This window comes from Bubalus bubalis, chromosome 6, assembly GCF_019923935.1.
Source record: "Bubalus bubalis isolate 160015118507 breed Murrah chromosome 6, NDDB_SH_1, whole genome shotgun sequence".
Lineage (NCBI taxonomy): Eukaryota > Metazoa > Chordata > Mammalia > Artiodactyla > Bovidae > Bubalus > Bubalus bubalis.
The window spans coordinates 20,661,471-20,686,881 of NC_059162.1; the positions used below are offsets into that span (position 1 = coordinate 20,661,471).

At 38.2% G+C, this 25,411-nt stretch overlaps 1 protein-coding gene across 3 annotated transcripts in view; it reads right to left on the minus strand.

The window, feature by feature from the left end:
- The window catches only part of VPS45 (vacuolar protein sorting 45 homolog), a 66,621-nt gene extending 62,244 nt beyond the window's left edge, over window positions 1-4,377 (minus strand). For all 3 annotated transcript variants that reach the window (XM_025287938.3, XM_025287939.3, XM_044944427.2), the window contains exons 1-3: window positions 4,154-4,377; window positions 3,389-3,523; window positions 800-860 (exon numbers count right to left, since the gene is read on the minus strand). In XM_025287938.3, the coding sequence (XP_025143723.2) occupies window positions 800-860; window positions 3,389-3,523; window positions 4,154-4,246 (289 nt within the window). In that variant the 5' untranslated portion in view covers window positions 4,247-4,377. The remainder of the gene's footprint in view (window positions 1-799; window positions 861-3,388; window positions 3,524-4,153) is intronic.
- Between the last annotated feature and the right edge of the window lie 21,034 nt (window positions 4,378-25,411).

Sequence of the window (25,411 nt, forward strand, 5' to 3'; positions counted from 1 at the left end):
ATAGAAATGAATAAAATTGCCTATTTCTACCCTGAGGTTGTTTTAAAGGCTTAATTTTTGGTACCATTATTAAATTGTAATATATCCTGAAGAAAGTATGTATGTCTTAGACTATAGTCTAAACCCAAAAACTCCAAAGCTTTTAAGTAACCTACATTAATGTTATAAAGATCAATAATGACATCTAGAGGAGAAAAGATGTAACTTCCAAAGCAAAAAAAAAAAAAATCCATATAAATTGTATGATAACCACAAACCTAGTTTATTTCCAGGCCTCCACCTCTCTTCCCCTCCCCAAAAGTTGTGCAAATAGGACATATGTATCTGATGACTTTTACTTTCAAGTGTTACATAAAGTTGCAAAGAGAAGAATGGTATGTAAACTAAATCTCTGCTTTTCCAATAAACACAACTACATCCTCCCTCTAAATAAATAAATTGGCTTCTGTGCCTCAGTTCATAACAGTGTAAAATAGGAATAAGTATACATACATTTTTTGGCAAAGGGGAATGTGAAAGTTAACTACTTACAACTTTTGACTTATTAAGAAATATGAAAGGCAAGGTAAAACTTAAATTGTTTTTTTTTAACCTAAGCAGTCAATGATGAGTGGAAACCACATTTAGCTCTCAGAAACAGAATGCTGGTCCAATTGACTGGTAATACTTTGAAGGACAAAACACCCACCAGACTCTTAAGAGTGATGGATTCAATTAATTTACTCATGATATGCAGTAGCTAGTAGAACATATTAGCTAGGATTTAGTTACATGATTGAACAGGTGAAAAAATACTTACAAATAAAATATATACTGTATTTAGGTCTTCGGAGCTCCTGAATCAGATAATCCACATTCTCCTAGAAAAGAACAAGCAAACAAAATGAGAAAAACCACTTAAGTGATGAAGTAATAAGTATGTATCATCCATTGATTTATTTAAGTATTTACTAAGAGTCTACTGTGCTGAGGTCTAGATTAAGTGTACCTATAACGGGACGGGTGAGGACTGGGGATAAAAGAGATACATTAAATATAATGATCAAATCATATGTGATATAGCTGTACTGCTCTGGCCAAATTAGTTATTAAAAAATATAAAGTACATAGATGTTGAAATACAACATAAAATAGGTAATAATTATGCAAATTTGCCTCAAGCTGTTTGTAAACTTGTATTCATCTCATCAAAATTCTTATTTTTTTGTAGAATATCAAAATTTGTCTAAAATTTTTTAGACACATTTAAAAACCAACATTCAAGAGAAAATATAGTTAATTATATTCACTTGGGCTTTTAACTTATTGGGACCAAAGGTGGCAGAACTGCAGTATTTCTGAAGTATTTATAAATGGTAGGCTAAGGCCTTTTGTATAATTGCATTATTTAAAAATAAAACATGAAATTTAGAAATAAAAAACAACTGATTTTCAAATGGTCAAAACATAATTCCAATTACGTAAGATCATAATGAAGGTTTTATCTACTTTTGAAACTATAACATATGGCTAAATTTCAGTATAAAGTTGATCTCCAAACTATACATGATATAAAATATCATTTTTGAATGTTAAAAAACCATACATTTCCTTACAGAATGAAAAGTAATGTAAGCAATACATATTGCTTGTTAAATGGAAAAAAGACCTTAAAAATTGTCATTTAAATTTTAAACTATATTAAAAATTAACTTTAAATGTAATCTTAAGGAAAAATTGTTTCTAAGAACACATTTTGAGCTTGAGAGAACATATACATAAGGCTGTGAAAGAGCTTCTCTAATAAAAAAAAGTCAGGCAATGATGGACTAAATTATCTTTAAAACCCCTCTCAGAACTAAAATTTCATGACTAATAAACAATTGGAAACTACTATAACAGAAGAATTACTTGATATATTAATTAATTCAGAACTACTTATTGAGTATCTGCTATGTGGTAGACACTGGGGACATAGTAGTGTGAAAATATGGACATCATCTCTGCTTTCCTGGAATTTACTGCTGGTACATGAGACATATTAATTAATCATACTAACCATATGAGACTTCAACCATGACAAGTAATAGGCTGGAGAAGATGCTGCTATAAGTACTTATAAGAGGGGGATTTGACCTGGTCAGCAAGGCCAGGAAAGATTTGCTTGAGGGAGTGAAGATGGTCCAGGTAAACAGAGAAACCTGTGCAAAGATCCTGCGGCATGATGGAATATAGTGGACTGAAAGAATAGTGTGGCTAAGACCAAATGGGGAATGGTTTGAAATGAGGCTATAGAAATAGTAGGAACTAGACCATACAGGGCCTTGCATGCCACACTTAAGAAGGAGTTGTGTGTTTATCGTAAAAGCAATGAGAAATCATTCAAGGATTTCAAGCGTGGTGACATGGTCAGATTTTCATCTTGGAAAGTACATAATATACAAGCACTGGAGTTAAGAACATAAATATAAAACAAGAGAATATACAAAATAAGACAGAAATAGTAAAGGATTTTTAAAGGAGGATTCATGTTAGATTTAGAAGATAATGGACAAAAAATGACTGAAGGCTGCTGCTGCTGCTAAGTTGCTTCAGTTGTGTCCGACTCCATGCAACTCCATAGACGGCAGCCTACCAGGCTCCACCGTCCCTGGGATTCTCCAGGCAAGAACACTGGAGTGGGTTGCCATTTCCTTCTCCAATGCATGAAAGTGAAAAGTGAAAGTGAAGCCGCTCAGTCATGTCCGACTCTTAGTGACCCCATGGTCTGCAGCCTACCAGGCTCCTCCATCCATGGGATTTTCCAGGCAAGAGTACTGGAGTGGGGTGCCATTGCCTTCTCCGACAGAAAGCTAAAGAACCTTTAATTAGGAGAAAAGAACAAACAGAGGGCAGGAGTGAGCATGTAGAAGGATCATACAAAGGCCTATTTGGCTGCAGTGGAGGAGCAGAGATAGGACATACAAGACTGAATACCTAAGGGCAGACCAGGCCGGCTAGAGGGCCCTGAGGGCTACTAAATATGTCAGGGAAGTAAAATTGAGCCATTAAAGGTTCCTGAACATAGATATGAATAAAATGATAAAGACTCAAAACACTGACATAAGTAGGTAAGATTAAATGGTAATGGTGTTCAGTGTGATAGGTGTGGAGTTTCATTCAGAATAAAGAGATGTGGGTCTCAGGGCAGTTAGTGGCGTTGCAAGTAGCTGAGAATCTACAAAACATCTTGAAGGAAATCTAGCTGTGAGGAGTGACTGAGATATGGAAAGTCATGGTTATAACTGATAAGCCAGTATAATTATGATGCCACAAACGATGATAATAGAAATTTATTTTGTCTTCATAATACTTCTAGATCATAGTGTGCTGTATTTGCCTAAGCAGATGGCAGCTGTTTATGTAGTACCTTGGTAGGTCGAAGAAAACAAATTGCTTTCAGGTGTTTCATGATCTCTCGATTTTGAGAATCAATGCGTTCAAAAAGGTACACTTCCTTCTGGAGAATTTCTGATTGTGTGTACACCATACTCACTATGCCAGTCTGTAAAGAAAAAAATTAACTAATATTATGCTAGTCCAGAATATTAAAAACAAGCAGCAATACCTAAGACTTAAAAAAATTTTTTTTTTCATTAATACTACTTACTGGGATAACTTAAATACTAACATATGTAATAACATTTACTGAGCATCTAAAATAATAAGTAATGTACCAAAATGAAATGCTCTCTCTGAACACGGACAACCCATAAATTGACAAAAAATTTCCCACCATCTTAAGAGTTCTTTTTTTTTTAATTTTGTGATGATAAATAATAACCTGTCATCTCAGTTTGAGCTCTAATAGCTTTACTTTAAAAACACAACGCTGAGTGGAAACAACAGGGCAATCCCAAAGTCTTCCCAGTGGTCTGTCTTATATATCATTTCTTGGCAGAGGCATTTAGAAAAAGATTTCTGATTTCAATCCATTGTTTTGGGTACAAGAAGACTCTCTGGCAGTGGTTAGAATCATTCAGAGTGAAAACCATCTAGGCAAGCTTTATAAAGCCTTTCAGTTCCATGCTAAACTTAAAATCTTTAATTAAATGCTAAACCCTACACTGGAATGGGACCAGCTATTGCAAGGGAGGAGGGTTCCCCCCCAAACACTGAGCAAAAGCAAACTCACCGTCTCTTTATCCATGAGAAGTACTTTCATGCCAGGTCCGCTGTCCTCTATCATTTTGGAAATGTATTGCTTTACAGCAAAAACCACGTTCATGGTGGCGAACTGACAGGTTAGCCCTATAGCTCTTCCCACCCCCCGTTTTTCTTTCTAAATTAACCCCCGTTCTTTTGGCCGGGTCTCAGCAACTTCCTCCCCGGCCAGCTCTGGCTTCCGGAAGTCCGGCAGCAGTGGTTTCGGGAGTTGTAGTTCCGCTACGCGGTCCGGGGAACCCAGCCTCCCGACTGGATGGACGAATTCAGCAGAGACACCCCGCCAATCCCGGACGTGATTCTCGATCCACCTCCAGCCCGGAGGTTTTTGAGGCCTCAATGCTCAGACCCCTCCCTGCCCGTAGCCTCGAGGCCTGGCCGCGGCTTGCCAACCCTTCTGCTGGCTTGGGGAGAAGGTGGCGCCTCGCGGTGTGGAGGAACTTGGCAAAAGGCTGGCTCGGATGCACGCACGGCAGAGCTTCGCCGTGGTCGCTCTTTGCCATTAACGCTTTCTTGGGTGGTAGTGAAGGATGAAGGGAAGGGAGGAGGCCTTATGTTCCCCGCAGATTCACGGCACTTGGAGGGGCAGCGTTTGATAATATCTGCTAAATAGTGCCTGAGATTCGTCTTCCGCGGCTTCTTTGGATCACTAACAAGGTGAGGACACTGCCCTGCAAAGTGAGGCCCGAAATGATTTTCCGAAGACTGATGGGCATCGGAAGTTGAACACGTTTGTTGAACAAACGAACAAAAGGAACAGGATATTCTGGGAGAGGTCTCAGATCCCCTAGGAGAGCCTGGAGCTGTGGTCTGCCGCTGGAACTCTCAGGCTGTGGGTCCAACGGAGCCAGGAACCTCCCAGTTTTGGGGGCCCTGGGTTTTTAGACTCCGTGGGCTTCAACTCGCCCAGGATACCGGGGACCTGTGATGCTGAAACTGCGGGCAGGAGCAGTGAACAGGGTCAAAAATGGGTAGGGATCATGTACTTGGTTGGGCTAATACAAAGAAGCGCTGGGATTTTAAGGAAAAACTCAAAAATTTTATTTAAGAAATGACAAAAACTTAACAACAGAATGAATCTTAGAGCCATCAACTTCCAAATGTCCGCCTTTGTGTTTATACCCTGCGAGTCTTCTCTCCATCATGCCATTTTTCATAAAGGAAGGTAAATATTAGATTTCTGCACCTTTGAGTTGGGGAATTGTAAAATCAGGAACATATCAAGAAACAACTGCAAGAAATCAGTGACTGTAATTGCATGTAAATATTTCTACCAAAAAAGTAACCAGTGTTTATTGGGCTCACAGTTTAATCAATACATTCAACATCACCAAATCATTATTCTTTCATTCTATTGGGGGAAGTGTACAGTTAAAACTACACCCGGAGCACGCTAACATGAATCTGGCTGTTAAGTTTATTTTATTAAGCTTTGTATACAATTTTCAAATCCTTTACAGGAGATCAGAAACCCATTGAAATATCATAGGTTTTTGTCACCTCTAAAGTTTCTTTCCTTTTCAGTTTTTCTACCGCATAATAAAACTTCCCTTTTGGCATTCTTTTCTATTTTTGAGGTACATTTTGCAAGAAAAGTTATATTAAAGTGAAAATACGAATCTTTAAATGGATACAAATGAGAAAAACCTTAATATCTAAAAATTGTTATTTAAAATGTTATTTGAATTTTTAAATATAATAAATATTTTACTTAAAGTATAATACAATTTAAAATATAGAAAACAGCAAACAATTGTTAATGAAAAAAGTAACTGCAGATCTTGTAAGTTACCACTAGTTGAAAATTCTCTCGTGTCATTGGTTTTTGTTTTTTCTTATCTATAATTTGGACTTCCTTGGTGGCTCATTGGTAAAGAATCCGCATGCCAGTGCAGGAGCTTCAGGTTCAATCCTTGGTCCAGGAAGATCCCCTGGAGGAGGAAATGGCAACCCATGCCAGTACTTTTGCCTGGAAAATCCCACGGACAGAGGAGCCTAGCAGACCACAGTCCACCAGGTCACAAAGAGTCGGACATGACTTAGCAATTGAACAATAGCAACCTATAATTTGAATTTCAATGTGGTATAAGATTTTTTTCCATTTTATTCATTTTTCAGAAGAAACAAGGAGAGAAAGACTTGTCTATGAACTTTGTGCTTTTTTTAGACAATTGTCAACCTGTAAGTAATACATGGACACTGCATCCGTTTAAGTATTTATATTTAGACAATTATAACATTTTAGAGGTGGAGGAATATGCCTATTTTGACAAGACTTACTGACTCATTCCATTGTCCATGAAATTCCACTGATGTCAGTGGCAGTGTTATTTTATATGTGGCTAAGATACAGTATTTAATAGAATGTAAACATTTTATACAAGATATATAGTTAAAGGATGTTGTGATGATCCTGAAGTTTGGCAGCCTGTTTCCTTTTTGAAGAAAACTAAAAGAGCCATTTTAAGTGTCTCCAGATTAAGAACTTCTTTTGTATTCCCGTCCCTCTAAAAATAGGACTGAAACGAATGATCGTCTCCAGCATAAACCCAGTGACTTGTTTTGTTGTAGGCAAGACATGGCAAATCCAGAAGCTAATATGAAGTACCTGTGTGTGGGTTAACTCGCTTCAGTCCTCTCTGATTCTTTGCAACCCTACGGAATGTAGCCCACCAGACTCTCATGTCCATGGGATTTCCCAGGCAAGAATACTGGAGTAGGTTGCCATGTCCTTTTCCAGGGGATCTTCCCCACCCAGGGATCGAACCCCTGTCTCTTGTATCTCATGCATTGGCAGGCGGGTTCTTTACCACTAGCACCACCTGGGAAGCCCATGAAGTACCTTACTTCTATTTGAAACAATTGAGGGTGTAACTAAACCATAATAAGACAAATATTTAATGATAAAAACTTCAAATTTGAAAAAAAATAACAATCTTCAAATATAAATGATTATATTAATTATAAACTTTCTGATGCAGTTATTTACTAGATTCAGGGAATCAGTGCTTTAACGGTGGAAAACAACATTAAAAAATATGGTGTTTACAGATGTCAAGAACAGACTTTTGGACTCAGTGGGAGAAGGAGAAGGTGGGATGAATTGAGAAAATGGCATTGAAACATACATATTACCATATGTAAAATAGCCAGTGGGAGTTTGATGTATGACGCAGGGCACCCAAAGCCAGTGCTCTGTGACACCTGGAGGGGTAGGGTGGGGAGGAGAGTGGGAGGGGGCTTCAGGATGGAGGGGACACGTATACCTGTGGCCAATTCATATTGATGTATGGCAAAAACCATCACAATACTGTAAAGTAATTATTCTCCAATTAAATAAATTTTTAGAAACTTAAATATGGTCTTTATATGTGTACATTTTGTTTAGACTTGTAAATATGTGTGTGAATGAAATAATCAAGAATGATTACCTGAGTAATGACATTTGCTTCAGCTTCTTACAAAGTGTGTACTATTTGAAGTTTAACTGCCTATTTTATATCTAATCAAAATCATGATTTTCCTCCAGAAGAGCTCAAAGTTTGATATAAAACAAAGGATATGTAAATAAGTTCAGTATAATTATAATAACAATATGGCCAACTCTTAGTTATCTTAGATTAGTAATTATTTACCATTCTTGTTGCTGTGTGTTAACATACATCTGCATAGGAGGAAAGTAAAGATAAAAGTCAATGAAACTCAAATTAATTCGATTTTCTTCTTCTTAGCAATTGAAAAAAATATTTAGAAAAAGAATGACAGTATTGCTTGTGTCAGACAACCCATCCTTATACAATATTTTTAACCTTTGTAACCATTTACATATCTGATAAGTGGTGGTAATATAATCAACCTTAGGAAATTGTGAGAATTAAATGAAATCATGTGCAGGAAAAAAGCTGTGCGTGGTACATAGTGAAGACTCAATAAATATCAGCTTTAATTATTTGAAATCAAAAGATACACATACCTTTTATTTTTTGCATATGGCATATTTCAGTTTCCTTTGTTAATACTATTTAAAAATAGAATGGGTTTCAGAAGTTGTAAACTATAGCTTCCAAATATAATTTCCATAATAACTGTAATCTATAATAATAGAAATATTAATGGGAATATTTGGGAATATTTACAAATATTTTGTACCAAAGGGTACAAAGCTGTACCCTTTATTTCTTTAAAGGGTACAGTTTTCATGAAGACAGAACAGTAAAAATGCTTCAGTTGATTTTAGAGACTTGGTGCCTACCTAGTCTCAAATCAAGCAGAATTTAAGTTTTTGTCACAGTTGGTAGTTTAGTACCAAACTTTATGGCAGCAAAAGTATTGAAGAGCTTTAAATCATTAAGTAAAAATTTTTTTCGTGGAAGATTCTCTCTGCACATTCAGTAATTACAGTGATTCTACCCTTCTGGCAGTGATGTTAACTTTGATCACTTTGTTTAGGTGGTGTCTGCTGGGTTTCCCCACTGTAAATTTACTATTTTTCTCCTTATTTTTAATAAATACCATATGGAGAGATGCCTCGATTAGTTGCAAATATCCTATTCTCATCATTTACCTGTTAATTTGAACTAGAATCTGTTGATGGTTCTTGCTTGCAAAAGTTGATGTTTACCTAATGGTAATTATTTTCCTCATTCCTTCTACAGTTATTATTTGGAATTCTTCTGTAAAAAAGCCATCCTTTTCCCGCATTTATTTATACAATCATTTATTTATGTCAGACTCATGGATATTTAGAGAATTGTCACATTTCAGTAATAGATAAATACAGAAGTTGAGAGCACTGGCTTTGGAATCAGACAGCCTGGATTTGAGTCTGCTGTTGAGTAGTTGCACGACAGTGGTAAGTTACATAAGTGATTAGTGACTCAGTTTCCCCATTTGTTAAATGGAGAAAATAACACCTGTTTCAGGTTATTGTGAGAATTAAGTGAGATGATACATGTAGTCTTTAGCTTAGCTTTAAGTACTTTTTCTTAGTGAATGTTTTATATTGTGCTTAGTTTTTTAAAAAAAACCTTCATTTATTTATGGTTGCAAGCAGCTTTCTCTAGTTGCAGTGAGTGGGGTCAACTCTTCTTTGCCATGCGTGGGCTTCGTGTTGTGGTGGCTTCTCTGTGGAGCACAGGCTCAAGGCACAAGGGCTTCAGTAGTGGCAGCTCCAGGCTCTAGAGTGCTGACTCAGTAGTTGGCTTAGTTGCCCTGGTATGTGGGATTTTCCCAGACCAAGGATCAAACCTGTGCCCCTTCCATTGGCAGGCAGAGTCTTACCACCAGGGAAATCCTATACTGTGCTTAGTTCTACTGTTTGTTTCCTCACGCACAAACTGAATTTAAAAAAAAAAATTGTTACATGCTTGCCCTCCCTGAGAAATTATTAAAATTCAAAAAATAAATTTTAAGTGTTTTGTAATGTTAAGGAGAGTGAAAAAGTTGGCTTAAAGCTCAACATTCAGAAAACGAAGATCATGGCATCTGGTCCCATCACTTCATGGGAAATAGATGGGGAAACAGTGGAAACAGTGTCAGACTTTATTTTGGGGGGCTCCAAAATCACTGCAGATGGTGATTGTAGCCATGAAATTAAAAGACGCTTACTCCTTTGAAGAAAAGTTATGACCAACCTAGATAGCATATTGAAAAACAGAGACATTACTTTGCCAACGAAGTTCTGTCTAGTCAAGGCTATGGTTTTTCCAGTGGTCATGTATGGATGTGAGAGTTGGACTGTGAAGAAAGCTGAGTGCTGAAGAATTGATGCTTTTGAACTGTGGTGTTGGAGAAGACTCTTGAGAGTCCCTTGGACTGCAAGGAGATTCAAATAGTCCATTCTAAAGGAGATCCAACTAGTCCATTCTAAAGGAGATCAGCCCTGGATGTTCTTTGGAAGGAATGATGCTAAAGCTGAAACTCCAGTACTTTGGCCACCTCATGCGAAGAGTTGACTCATTGGAAAAGACCCTGATGCTGGGAGGGATTGGGGGCAGGAGGAGAAGGGGACGACAGAGGATGAGATGGCTGGATGGCATCACCAACTCGATGGACGTGAGTTTGTGTGAACTCTGGGAGATGGTGATGGATAGGGAGGGCTGGTGTGCTGCGATTCATGGGGTCGCAGAGAGTCGGACACAACTGAGCAACTGAACTGAACTGAACTGAATGTTAAGGAGATGCTTTCTAAGTTCTTATTTCTAAAAAGGAAAAGATTACACTATAAATTGCTAAGATTCTTTTGATGACCATGATTCTGTTCGTGGGCTGCTTTTGTTAGAAATGATCAGTTCAGTTCAGTTCAGTCGCTCAGTCGTGTCCGATTTTGCAACCTCATGAACCGCAGCACACCAGGCCTCCCTGTCCATAACTATTTCCTGGAGTTTACCCAAACTCATGTCCGTTGAGTCAGTGATGCCATCCAACCACCTCATCCTCTGTTGTCCCCTTCTCCTCCTGCCTTCAGTCTTTCCCAGCATCAGGGTCTTTTCCAATGAGTCAGCTCTTCACATCAGGTGGCCTAAGTATTGGAGTATCAGCTTCAACATCAGTCCTTCCAATGAACACCCAAGACTGATCTCCTTTAGGATGGACTGGTTGGATCTCCTTGCAGTCCAAGGGACTGTCAAGAGTCTTCTCCAACATCACAGTTCAAAAGCATCAATTCTTCAGCGCTCAGCTTTCTGTAGATGACCATAAAATGCAATGAAGTTATTTTAAAATTTTAAATATTTCAAGAGAATAGGCAAAGCATATGAAGTAAGTACCAGAAAATGTGTGTTCTTATGAATCCTAAATTTTGTAAGTGGTAAAGGAGTCTTAATTACATTTTTATACTGAAATAATTCCTTTAGAAATGGCTAATTACTGATTGAATAAGCAACTCATCAGAATCACTTTTCTTTACTAGAGAGAATAATGTTGAAAAAATAAAATAGAAAACATTTCGTTTACATATCTTACCATTTGAAGCAAGTGAAATTTAATGTAGAATGCTATTATTTAAGATTTCTCTTAATACTAATAAATAAAAACAACCACCTTTAACAGAGCATTTACTATATGCTGAGTCCTTTGCACATATTTCAGTTAACTTGTGCAACTTTCCTTTGGGGTGACTTTTATCTCCATATTACAGAGAAACTGAAGTTCACAAAAGTTGAATAACTTTCCCAAGGTAACACAGAAAGCAAATTGAGAGAAGCTTATCTTTTTCAATGCACATCTTACCCGGTATTTCTTTTTTCACATCCTTTTTAAAAAAGTAGATTGCCGTTTCTTTGAGGATAGAGGACTGTTTTCCCCATCCTTTTCACCTAGTGCGGTGTCCTGTACACAGAGATACCCAATAAATATTTAATGTTGGTGATATACATTACTGGGCAAACTGCTACAGTGGCATGTTAAATAAAGTATAGACTTTTATGCAGACAGAACAAACAAAGAGATCAATATACTTATCTAGGCGATCCATGCCAACAATTTCATTGAACTATGTAAAGTAAATTCTGGGGAAAGGGGCCTGGATTTTCTTTCCAATTCCCAGTAAATTAGAGAAACGTAAGACCGGAACATTCTGGTGCCCTTGTAAAGCGACATTTGTCTTTTCTGACAATATGCTAGCAGTTATTAAAGAGAAGATTAATTTCATAAATTGTTAAGAATTTACTTGAAAAGCCTCAGCTTTAAAAAAAAGTATTTCTTTTAGTGTAGAGTTGAATTTTTTCAGCTCCCTGCCAGAGGGCGCCCTTGAACCACTAAGAAGGTATGGCTAACACTGCTGCTGCTGCTGCTAAGTCGCTTCAATAGTGTCCGACTCCGTGCGACCGCACAGACGGCAGCCCACCAGGCTCCCCCATCCCTGGGATTCTCCAGGCAAGAACACTGGAGTGGGTTGCCATTTCCTTCTCCAATGCAAGAAAGTGAAAAGTGAAAGTGAAGTCGCTCAGTCGTGTCCAACTCTTAGCAACCCCATGGACTGCAGCCCACCAGGCTCCTCCATCCATGGGATTTTCCAGGCAAGAGTACTGGAGTGGGGTGCCATTGCCTAGGATAACACTAGGATCTTTGTAACTTCGGGTGCTGGTTCTCTGAGTAATAGTTACACCAATGAAGGAAAACGCATCATTTTGGCCAGAATAGATCATGAAATGCTTTAACGTTGAGTTTAATCTGTTTTGGCTTTAAATCATACTGAATTGTTGCATGAATCTACTGCTTTATAATTTTTTTCATTTGGGGGAGAACTAGACAAAACTAATAGCTATAAAGTTTAAATAAACAGGCGTTCAATTTGGAAGGTTATTGTAGTATAAAGTCTAAAATTTGAAGGGTGAGAATCCGATTATAATTTCTACTCATATCTGATCGCAACTGACAGTGCGTGCGTGCATGCTAAGTCGCTTGGTCGTGTCCCACTGTGCAACCCCATGGACTGTGGCCAGCAGGCTGCGCTGTCCATGGGATTCTCCAGGTAAGAATACTGGAGTGGGTTGCCATTTCCTCCTCCAGGGCAATTGACAGTAGATGTGTCAATATACACGTGTGTGTTTTAGGCTATGTGCTGAATACTTTCCTTGCAATTGAATACAGCATATTTTTTGTTGGGCCACAGAGCTTGCAGGATCTTAATTCCTCAATGGGGGATTGAACCCATACCCTTGGCAGTGAAAGCCCAGAGTCCTAGCTACTAGATCACCAGGGTATTTTGTTGCCCTCTTTTGGAAATGAGAAAATTGAAGCTTAGAGAGATTAAGAAGATTTCTGCTAGAAAGTGACAAAACTGGGATTTGAACCTGGAGATGTGAACACCAGAATCTATGTTTATACCAGAACACTGTACTGCAAATGACAGTTCCTTCCATTCATGACAGGAAATATGCAAATAACAGTGAAATTGCTTTTTTCCTTTAATTTCCAGTTATTATTGAAATATCCAGACTCACCACAACTTAATTTAGGCATAATGTTGAGAAATAATACTTTTATTTCCCGGTGATGTAGTAATTTAAACTCAGGTACTATAGAATTCCTGCTCAGAGGAACTCTCAAGTTTAAAGAATACCATGATAGAATGAAAAGAATAATGAATTGGGAGCCAAGTAATCTGATTTATAGCATGCTTCATTACTAACGTTTAGATGTGTTTCAGAGATGATTTCGGAGAAGGCAATGGCACCCCACTCCAGTACTCTTGCCTGGAAAATCCCATGGACGGAGGAGCCTGGTGGGCTGCCGTCTCTGGGGTCACACAGAGTGGGACACGACTGAAGCGACGTAGTAGCAGCAGCAGCAGCAGCAGAGATGATTTAAGGTCACTGCTGCTGCTGCTAAGTCACTTCAGTCGTGTCCAACTCTGTGCAACACCATAGATGGCAGCCCACCAGGCTCCCCCGTCCCTGGGATTCTCCAGGCAAGAACACTGGAGTGGGCTGCCATTTCCTTCTCCAATGCATGAAAGTGAAAACTGAAAGTGAAGTCACTCAGTCGTTTCTGACTCCTAGCGACCCCATGGACTGCAGCGTACAAGGCTCTTCCATCCATGGGATTTTCCAGGCAAGAGTACTGGAGTGGGGTGCCATTGCCTTCTCCCTATAGCATGCAGAAAATAGTATTAGAAAAGAAAACATATAGCTTTAGAAATGCACTTGGAAAACATGAAAGGTTGAAAATCAATGAACCAAATGTTAAACTCAATAAGCTAGACAAAGAACATCAACAACCCCCCCCCCAAAAAAGCAGAAGGATGGAATTAAGAGATAATGGAGTTGTAAAGAAACAATAAAAAATTATGCGTAAAAAAAATTACGCTTGACTAATATACCTAAAAATGATTCTTTGAACAAAAGACCGATAAAATGGACAATCCTTGTTAAGTCTGATAAAAAGAAAGATGGAGGAAATACAAAAAAAAAACCAACAACCAACAGTGGGAATGAACAGGGGACATAATCACAGAAAAAGTGAATATCTAAAAAGCATAAGAATGTATTGTGTACTACATTATAGCAATAAATTTAAAATCTAAGTGAAACAAAAGAATTTCGAGGGAAATACAAACCAAAATGACTTGATAAGAGACAGAGAACTTAATAGCCCAATAACCATAGAAGCAACTGAAAAGGTAGTAAATATATTTAAAAAGGAAAAGAGCACAATAATGTGAATATACTTACTGCTATTGAAGTGTACACTTAAAGATGGTTAAGACAGTAAATTTCATATTTTTCATCACAATAAGAATAAATTTTTAAGAGGAAGACCCCAGGTCTAGGTGATTGTATGGTTATAGAAAACCTTTAAGGAAGAGATAAGTTCATTTGTTAAGTATGCAATTCTATGGCGTGGCAAATAGTGAAATACTTGCAATATATTTCTATAATCTAACTTTGACAAGGAAAGCAAAAAGTATAGCACAGAAAAGAAAAATTAACATCAACCTCACTTATAAATATTAAATACTTAATCAAATATTAACAATTTAAATTCAGCAACAGATCATAGACATCTAGGTCATAGACATCTTAGTTTCCTGAGGAATCATTGTCAGTTCTCTAATACATGCCAAGTGCCCAGAAAAGTGCTTGATATATATTAGATACATAAATTTTTGTTGCAGTAAATGAATTGAGTTAGCCAATAAGGTTAATTCCAGTAATGCAAGTGTGGTTGATATTAGGGAATATGTTCCTATACTGAAAAACTGAATAATATTAATAAAAAGGTAATCTTGTAAGATGCTGAAACACTTTTATTAAACCAACTCTCATTTCTGATAAAAGTTATTGTAAGCTAAGAGAAGGAAATTGCATTAATTTTATGGAGGCCATCTATTAAAAAACTTAATTGAACATCACACCTTATGAAACATTAGAAAGTTTTTAGTGAATAAAACAATAATACTATCTGTTATAACTGCTGCTATTCAACAGTGTTCTAAATCTCTTAGCCAATGTATCAATAGAAGAAGAGAGCTAAGTACTGGAAAGGAGGAGACAAGAATCACATGCCGGCAAAATAGTTGCCTATTTAGATAATCTTGAGACAACCAATGAAACATTAACTAGAATTAATAAGAGAGTGCGATAAAATGGCTGAATAAAAGATAAACAAAATCAACATCTACCTGTATGCCAATAATAACTAATGAAAAATTATAATGGAAGAAAATCTCATTTATAAAAATAACAAGCATATAAACCCAATATGAAATACATGGCTTGTATGGAAAAAAATTATAAATATTTCTGGAGAGAGAACTCAAAACATTTTGAATAAGTAAAGAAAGAATAAAATCTTGGGTGGGGAAGTAAATATTATAATGATGTCAATCAGTTTCAGTTCAGTCCCTTAGTTGTGTCCGACTTTTTGCGACCCTGTGGACTGTAGCACGCCAGGCCTCCCTGCCCATCACCAACTCCCAGAATTTACTCAAACTCATGGCCATTGAGTCAGTGATGACATTCAACCATCTCATCCTCTGCCGTCCCCTTCTCCGGCATTCAATCTTTCCCAGCATCAGGGTCTTTTCAAATGAGTCAGTTCTTCGAATCAGATGGCCAAAGTATAGGAGTTTTAGCTTCAGCATCAGTCCTTCCAATGAATATTCAGGGTTGATTTCCTTTAGGATGGACTGGTTGGATCTCCTTGCGGTCCAAGAGACTGTCAAGAGTCTTCTCCAACACCACAGTTCAAAAGCATCAATTCTTCGGCACTCAGCTTTCTTTATAGTCCAACTCTCACATCCATACATGACTACTGGAAAAACCATGGATTTGACTAGATGAAACTTTGTTGGCAAAGTAATGTTTCTGCTTTTTAATATGCTGTCTAGGTTGGTCATAGCTTTTCTTCCAAAGAGCAAGCATCTTTTAATTTCATGGCTGCAGTCACCATCTGCAGTGATTTTGGAGCCCAAAAAAGTAAAGTCTGTCACTGTATATCTCCTATTAATCTCTCAATTCAGCATAACCTCAATCAAAACCCCAATGGGAATTTTTCAGACAGTAAGGACTTGACACATTAGGAGAGAATATGGAGAAGAATAGACAATTGAGAAATTTATTTTTTTTTCCTTTTACAGAGTCATGCGTAGTAGAAGGATTTGCCCTATTAAATATTAGACCATTAAGAGTAGTTAAGATAGTTTGATAATATACCTGGAGAGATAAGTATATTGGAATAGAGTAAAACTCACAGAAATAGACCCACATTTAAATGTAAATGTACTTTGTGATAAAGATCATATTTCAAGTTAATACGGAAAAGATGAACAATGTAAAAAGGGTTGAGACTATTAGCTATCCATTTGGAAAACAAATAAAGGTAGATTCCCTCCCTGAAGCTCCACACAGAAAGAACTGTAGATGAATTAACAATCAGAATATATAAATAAAAACTATAAAATTACAACAAGAAATAAAGAACATTTTTATTCTTTAATAATAGGCTTTCTAAGCAAAATGTAAAATTAAAAAACCATAAAGCACCATAATGTTAACTTTGTAAATTAAGTATGCATAATAAATGCATATTAAAAATAATCTTCCCAATTTATGCATAATAATATAATAAGAATAACAGTTTAAAGAAATGGAAAATGAATGTATAACTTAGAAACTAAAAACCAGGAGGAAGAAGGAAAAAAAAAAAAAAAGCCCAGCCAATCCAATAGAGAGCAGGAAGTGAGGAAGAAAAGACATGGAAAAGAAGTCTAAAGAGCCAAAAAATAAGGTGGCAGAAAATAACCTAAATATAGCATAGGAACCTGGAATGTCAGGTCCATGAATCAAGGCAAATTGGAAGTGGTCAAACAAGAGATGGCAAGAGTGAATGTCGACATTCGAGGAATCAGCGAACTGAAATGGACTGGAATGGGTGAATTTAACTCAGATGACCATTATATCTACTACTGCGGGCAGGAATCCCTCAGAAGAAATGGAGTAGCCATCATGGTCAACAAAAGAGTCCGAAATGCAGTACTTGGATGCAATCTCAAAAACGACAGAATGATCTCTGTTCGTTTCCAAGGCAAACCATTCAATATCACAGTAATCCAAGTCTATGCCCCAACCAGTAACGTTGAAGAAGCTGAAGTTGAACGGTTCTATGAAGACCTACAAGACCTTTTAGAACTAACACCCAAAAAAGATGTCCTTTTCATGATAGGGGACTGGAATGCAAAAGTAGGAAGTCAAGAAACACCTGGAGTAACAGGCAAATTTGGCCTTGGAATACGGAATGAAGCAGGGCAAAGACTAATAAGAGTTTTGCCAAGAAAATGCACTGGTCATAACAAACACCCTCTTCCAACAACACAAGAGAAGACTCTATACATGGACATCACCAGATGGTCAACACCAAAATCAGATTGATTATATTCTTTGCAGCCAAAGATGGAGAAGCTCTATACAGTCAACAAAAACAAGACCAGGAGCTGACTGTGGCTCAGACCATGGACTCCTTATTGCTAAATTCAGACTGAAATTGAAGAAAGTAGGGAAAACCACTAGACCATTCAGGTATGACCTAAATCAAATCCCTTATGATTATACAGTGGAAGTGAGAAATAGATTTAAGGGACTAGATCTGATAGATAGAGTGCCTGATGAACTATGGAATGAGGTTCGTGACATTGTACAGGAGACAGGGATCAAGACCATCCCCATGGAAAAGAAATGCAAAAAAGCAAAATGGCTGTCTGGGGAGGCCTTACAAATAGCTGTGAAAAGAAGAGAAAGAAAAGCAAAGGAGAAAAAAAAAGATATAAACATCTGAATGCAGAGTTCCAAAGAATAGCAAGAAGAGACAAGAAAGCCTTCTTCAGCGATCAATGCAAAGAAATAGAGGAAAACAACAGAATGGGAAAGACTAGAGATCTCTTCAAGAAAATCAGAGATACCAAAGGAATATTTCATGCAAAGATGGGCTCGATAAAGGACAGAAATGGTATGGACCTAACAGAAGCAGAAGATATTAAGAAGAGATGGCAGGAATACACAGAAGAACTATACAAAAAAGATCTTCACGACCCAGATAATCACGATGGTGTGATCACTGACCTAGAGCCAGACATCCTGGAATGTGAAGTCAAGTGGGCCTTAGAAGGCATCACTACGAACAAAGCTAGTGGAGGTGATAGAATTCCAGTTGAGCTATTCCAAATCCTGAAAGATGATGCTGTGAAAGTGCTGCACTCATTATGCCAGCAAATTTGAAAAACTCAGCAGTGACCACAGGACTGGAAAAAGTCAGTTTTCATTCCAATCCCAAAGAAAGGCAATGCCAAAGATGCTCAAACTACTGCACAATTGCACTCATCTCACACGCTAGTGAAGTAATGCTCAAAATTCTCCAAGCCAGGCTTCAGCAATATGTGAACTGTGAACTTCCTGATGTGCAAGCTGGTTTTAGAAAAGGCAGAGGAACCAGAGATCAAATTGCCAACATCCACTGGATCATGGAAAAAGCAAGAGAGTTCCAGAAAAACATCTATTTCTGCTTTATTGACTATGCCAAAGCCTTTGACTGTGTGCATCACAATAAACTGTGGAAAATTCTTCAAGAGATGGGAATACCAGACCACCTGATCTGCCTCTTGAGAAATCTGTATGCAGGTCAGGAAGCAACAGTTAGAATTGGACATGGAACAACAGACTGGTTCCAAATAGGAAAAGGAGTACGTCAAGGCTGTATATTGTCACCCTGTTTATTTAACTTATATGCAGAGTACACTGGACTGGAAGAAACACAAGCTGGAATCAAGATTGCCGGGAGAAATATCAGTAACCTCAGATATGCAGATGACACCACCCTTATGGCAGAAAGTGAAGAGGAATTAAAAAGCCTCTTGATGAAAGTGAAAGAGGAGAGTGAAAAAGTGGGCTTAAAGCTCAACATTCAGAAAACGAAGATCATGGCATCCGGTCCCATCACTTCATGGGAAATAGATGGGGAAACAGTGGAAACAGTGGCAGACTTTATTTTTCTGGGCTCGAAAATCACTGCAGATGGTGATTGCAGCCATGAAATTAAAAGACGCTTACTCCTTGGAAGGAAAATTATGACCAACCTAGATAGCATATTCAAGAGCAGAGACATTACTTTGCCAACAAAGATTCATCTAGTCAAGGCTATGGTTTTTCCTGTGGTCATATATGGATGTGAGAGTTGGACTGTGAAGAAGGCTGAGCGCCGAAGAATTGATGCTTTTGAACTGTGGTGTTGGAGAAGACTCTTGAGAGTCCCTTGGACTGCAAGGAGATCCAACCAGTCCATTCTGAAGGAGATCAGCCCTGGGATTTCTTTAGAAGGAATGATGCTAAAGCTGAAACTCCAGTACTTTGGCCACCTCATGCGGAGAGTTGACTCATTGGAAAAGACTCTGATGCTGGGAGGGATTGGGGGCAGGAGGAGAAGGGGACGACAGAGGATGAGATGGCTGGATGGCATCACCGACTCAATGGACGTGAGTTTGGGTGAACTCCGGGAGTTGGTGATGGACAGGGAGGCCTGGCGTGCTGCGATTCATGGGGTCACAAAGAGTCGGACACGACTGAGCAACTGATCTGATCTGATCTGATCTGATAGCAGTATTCATGATAATCAGCATAAGTGCATTAAATGCACTAGTTTTAAACCATATTGTTTTACGAGATTAGAAGAGGAGCTACATGCTGTTTGAGTTTCCCTGGTGGCTCAGTGGTAAAGAATCTGCTTGTGAAGGCAGGAGACACTGGTTCCAACCCTGATCTGGGAAGATTCCATGTGCTGGGGAGCAGCTAAGCCCCTGTGCCACAGCACTGAGCCGGTGCACGAGAACTCCCAAGCTGCAACTCTGGAGGCTGGCATGCCCTAGAACTCGTGCTCGACAAGAAGGGAAGCGATGGCAAGGCAACTGGAGAGTAGACCCTGTTCATCTCAGCTAGGGAAAAGCCCGAACAGCAATGAAGACCCAGCACAGTCAAAATGAATAAATTTAGAAAATTATATTAATAAAACCTCTCTATACCATCCAGATTATACCCAGAGTACTGAGTTTTTATAATTAACAAATAGTCATGTAATTTTTTAACTAGAAAAAGGTCTGAAGTTTGTGAAATAAGATTAAGTCTGTTAAAATAGATGCTTATCCAGCTTTCCAAGATTTTGTTGCTGTTATCTTTGCTTCATTCTATTTGTTCTGGAAGGCATATGTTTTTATTGCCATTTTAGTGGGGTTTACACAAGATAAATACTTGTTGAATCCACCATCTGTAAAAAATCTTTTTCTCTAGATTAAAAAATGAGCAATAAGATAAGAAGGCTTTATTTTAAAAGGGGAGTGGTAGTATTTTGTACTATTAATTGAAAATTTTGAGAGCTATTCTACCAAGACAGGCTTCCCTAGTAGCTCAGATGGTAAAGCTTCTGCCTGCAATGCAGGAAACACTGGTTCAGGAAAATCCCCTGCAGAAGGAAATGGCAACCCACTCCAGTATTCTTTCCTGGAGAATTCCATGGATAGAGGAACCTGGCCAGCTACAGTCCATGGAGTCGCAAAGAGTCAGACACAACTGAACGACTAACACACACACATTCTACCAAGACAACTAGCACATATTCTCAGGAATTGATCTTTTACTATCACTTTTATTAGATAAAATGTTGAGTTGATTGGACCATATTGCAATAGTAATAGGTACTTAATTAATGTTACCATTGTGTGCCAATTGGCACTGTGTGCTGATCTAATTTTTGCTAGCTCTTATTTTCTCATATGCTTGAAAATACCTGTAAATAAATAAAATACCTAATTTAAAAGTTAGCTATTGTATTTTGTGTCTTCAGGATGAATAAGAGCAGTGGAAGAGCAGTTTACCATTATTTTTTAAAAGCCTGAATATTAGAGCATTTTTGTTGCATAAGTATAAATCTACATGACGAATAATTCATTTTTAGGAATGAATTTAAAGATACATCAGTTCAGTCGCTCAGTTGTGTCCGACTCTTTGCGACCCCATGAATCGAAGCATGCCAGGCCTCCCTGTCCATCACCAATTCCTGGAGTTCACCCAAACTCATGTCCATCGAGTCTGTGATGCCATACAGCCATCTCATCCTCTGGCGTCCCCTTCTCCTCCTGCCCCCAATCCCTCCCAGCATCAGGGTCTTTTCCAATGAGTCAACTCTTCGCATGAGGTGGCCAAAGTACTGGAGTTTCAGCTTTAGCATCAGTCCTTCCAAAGAACACCCAGGACTGATTTCCTTTAGAATGGACTGGTGGGATCTCCTTGCAGTCCAAGGGACTCTCAAGAGTCTTCTCCAACACCATGGTTCAAAAGCATCAATTCTTCGGCCCTCAGCTTTCTTCACAGTCCAAATCTCACATCCATGCATGACCACTGGAAAAACCATAGCCTTGACTAGACGGACCTTTGTTGGCAGCGTAATGTCTCTGCTCTTGAATATGCTATCTAGGTTGGTTATAACTTTCCTTCCACAGAGTAAGCGTCTTTTAATTTCATGGCTGCAATCACCATCTGCAGTGATTTTCGAGCCCAGAAAAATAAAGTCTGCCGCTGTTTCCACTGTTTCCCCATCTATTTCCCATGAAGTGATGGGACCGGATGCCATGATCTTCGTTTTCTAAATGTTGAGCTTTAAGCCAACTTTTTCACTCTCCTCTTTCACTTTCATCAAGAGGCTTTTAAGTTCATACATGAGCTCAAATAATTCAATTTTATGGCTCTTAATGTTACATTGTTTTTTTGTTAAATAAGATATGAGAACTATTTTAATCAATATGAAAATCACCTTAAAGTGTATCTTAATTTCATAATATTTCTTTCTGGTATCATTCCCTTGTGGATCATTCCATTAAAACAATTTTTCTTAAATTCACCATAGGTTTATCTATGATCATAAAAATTTCAACAATGGAAAAATGATTGATTACATAATGATGACTGCCTTGGGATACTAAACAGTCATAAAAGTTATGATGAAGAACATAGTAACACAGTAAATTCTCACAAGAGAACAGTATGTGAGCAAGTAGCAGGCAAAGATAGTTCATGGGAGAGGCAATGTGATGTCATGAAAAGACACTGACTTTGAACTCAAAGCAAACAGGTTCTCAATTTCAGCTTAACCCCTCACCAGTTGTATGGCTTGGCTCCCTGGACCTGTGTCTCCATCTATCCAATGGGATATAATTAGCTACTCTGCAAGTTTTTTATGAAGATGAGAATTAAACCGCTACTTAGCACTGTCCTTGGTACACAGTGGTAATATTAATTGAGCACCTGCTACTACTGCAACCATAAAGAAGACTTAACCCTAAGGGAGATAGTAGAATCACACATGTATGGTAAGCCCAGTACTAGTGATATGGTTGACATGTTGCTTCTCTCTTTGCTAGAACCTGGAACCCAGACAGTTGTCAGTTCATGTAAGAGGACATAGATTTCCTAAATGTCACTGTAAGTAAGGGCACTCATGCCGCATGCACCCTGTGTTCCTCTCTGAGGCTCTGGCCTCGGGGACTCAGGCTGCCTTTACCTTTCCTGATACAACATCACTGGGCTCAGTCTCTTCCAAGCTGAGCTCTGGATTGGAAGACTCTTAACCCAATTTATCATTCCTCCCAGGTCTTTTTCATTAAAAATTTTTTTATTATGAACCATTTTGGGGAGTCACAAAGAGCAAACAGTGGGGAATTACAAGATACATGAACATCTTTTAATAGTGGTATTACGCTATGGTATGCCTCTCTGTGGGGTGGTGACTCAAGCGTGGAGCTCACTATAGTAAGCTGAATGATGCCCCCCTCCAAAAGACATCCTCATTAGGATTAGGATCCTTGGAACCTGTGAATAGGCCATGTTAGATGGCAAAGGGACGTTAATGTTGCAGAAAGAATTAAGGTTGCCAATCAGCAGAACTTAAGTTAGCAAGAGCATTGCTAACAATTATAGTCGATGACTCTGGAGGAGGGCATGGCAACCCACTCCAGTATCTTTGCCTGGAGAATTCCAGGGACAGAGGAGCCTGGTGGGCTACAGTCCATAGGATCGCTAAGAGTCAGACACGACGGAAGCGACTTAGCACACACACATACTTGGTGACTACTGTAGTGTAGTGGGCTTCCCTCGTAGCTCAGCTGGTAAAGAATCCACCTGCTATGTAGGAGAGCCTGGTTCAATTCCTGGGTCCGGAAGATCACCTGGAGAAGGGGTAGGCTACCCACTCCAGTATTCTTGGGCTTCCCTGATGGTTCAGATGGTAACGAATCCACCTGAAATACATGAGACCTGGGTTTGATCCCTCTCCAGTATTCTTGCCTGGAGAATCCCTGTGGACAGAGGAGCCTGGTGGGCTCCAGTCCATGGAGTTGTAGAGTTGAACACTACTGCGTGACTAAGCACAGCACAGCATAGTAGTGTAGTATATTGGTACCTATAGGAGTTGCAAGGTTAAACTAGTTTCAAAAAAGTTTTAGACATGATTTACCTTTCCCCCTTCTGTTAATGTTATACTGATAGTGCAAAAGCAATTGTGAATAAAATGCTAGTCCCTTAGCACAAATTAAGCAGTGACACCAAACTATTAATATACTATTGGTAGTGACTGTATTTTTCACTGCCAGGCAATTACAGAAATAAGGAGGGGAAAGGGGAGGAGAGGAGAAGAAGAGCAAGGAAGGGAGGGTGAGAAAGAAGAAAAAGGAAAGAGAAAGAAGGAAGGGTGGGAGAGAGAGAGGAAGGAGGAAAGAAAGGAGAGAGAAAGAAAGAAAGGGAAAGAAGGAAATGCTAGTTTCACCTAAGACTATTGATGAAGCAGGAAAATTAATTTTATTAAATGTTGACTCCTGAGTACATTTGTTTTTGATATGCTGGATGATGAATTTGGTGCACATAAGCACTCCTGCTGTATTCCAAGGTATGAAGGTTGTTTTGTGGAAAAGCATTTGTGGAATTGTTTGAATTGTGGGTTGAACTAGCCATTTTTTTGGTCATGGAACACCATTTTACGTGAAAGAATGACAATCTGTGGATATTGAGACATAGGTAAATGGCAGGGGTGTTCTCAAAAATGAGCAAAGTGAGTCTAACACTTCAAGGAAAACAATTGACCACGTTTGTTGCCATTGATCAAATCTGGGCTTTCAAACAAATACAGGAATTCTGGGAGAATTATACCTGCCTTTGTGAACTTGACGACTTCCCACACTTAAAGATATTCTAATGAGGTTGTATTCATAAACATAATATATTGATATTAAACAATGAAGTGCGTTAACATTCAGAAAGCCTGCATCATACAGTGGCTCAGTATTTTTCAAATGACCAGTACAAAATAAGTTCAAGATAAAGTATTGGATTTTAATGTAACAGAGTATGAAAAATTCATTGATATGCTCTCAGATTCCATATTTTGCAACTAATGTTTTAGAAACTGCTACTTGGTGAGTTTGGGTATAGTATCAAAGAAAAATATCCACAGTTATTTGAAGAAGGCTTTGAAATATTCCTCTTTTTTATAATTGTGCATCTGTGTGAAGCTGGATTTTCTTCAACTATTTCAATCTTTTAAAATAACATATCCCAATAAATTGAATGGAGAAGCAGATATGAGAAAGAATCCAGTTGTCTTCTACTAAGCCATATATTAAAGAGATTTGCAAAAATGTCAAGCAATGCCTTAGCAAATAAACAACAAAACAATGCCATCTTCTTACTAATTTCTTATTTTGAAAAATACAGTTATTTTTCTTAAAACTTGTTGTATATTTAGCATATAATGGGTTTATTTTTAAATGAATTAATAAACAGTTTGAAAATATCTCAGTTTGGGGACTTCCCTGGTGGTGCAGTTGCTAAGACTCCATGTTCCCGATGCAAGGGCCTGGGTCTCAACTAAGAGTTTGTACGCTGCAACTAAGACATTGTACAGCCAAAACAAAAAGAAACTCAGATTTAATTTTTAATATGGTAAGTATTAATAGCTATAACTCACATAACAAAAAAAAGCTCTTTGAAGTCCTTAATAATTTTTTAGCGTTAAGGGTTCCTGGGACCAAAAAGATTGAGAACACTGAAACAGGTGCTTACTATAACCATTTTATTGTGTGTTGATCTTATGAAGAAAATTGCTAAAATTAAGAATGCAATGAGCCTTGTTAGTATTTTAGATCATATTGACATTTTTTAAAGGCCCCCTAAGTAATATAAAGTAATAGAACTGTGGT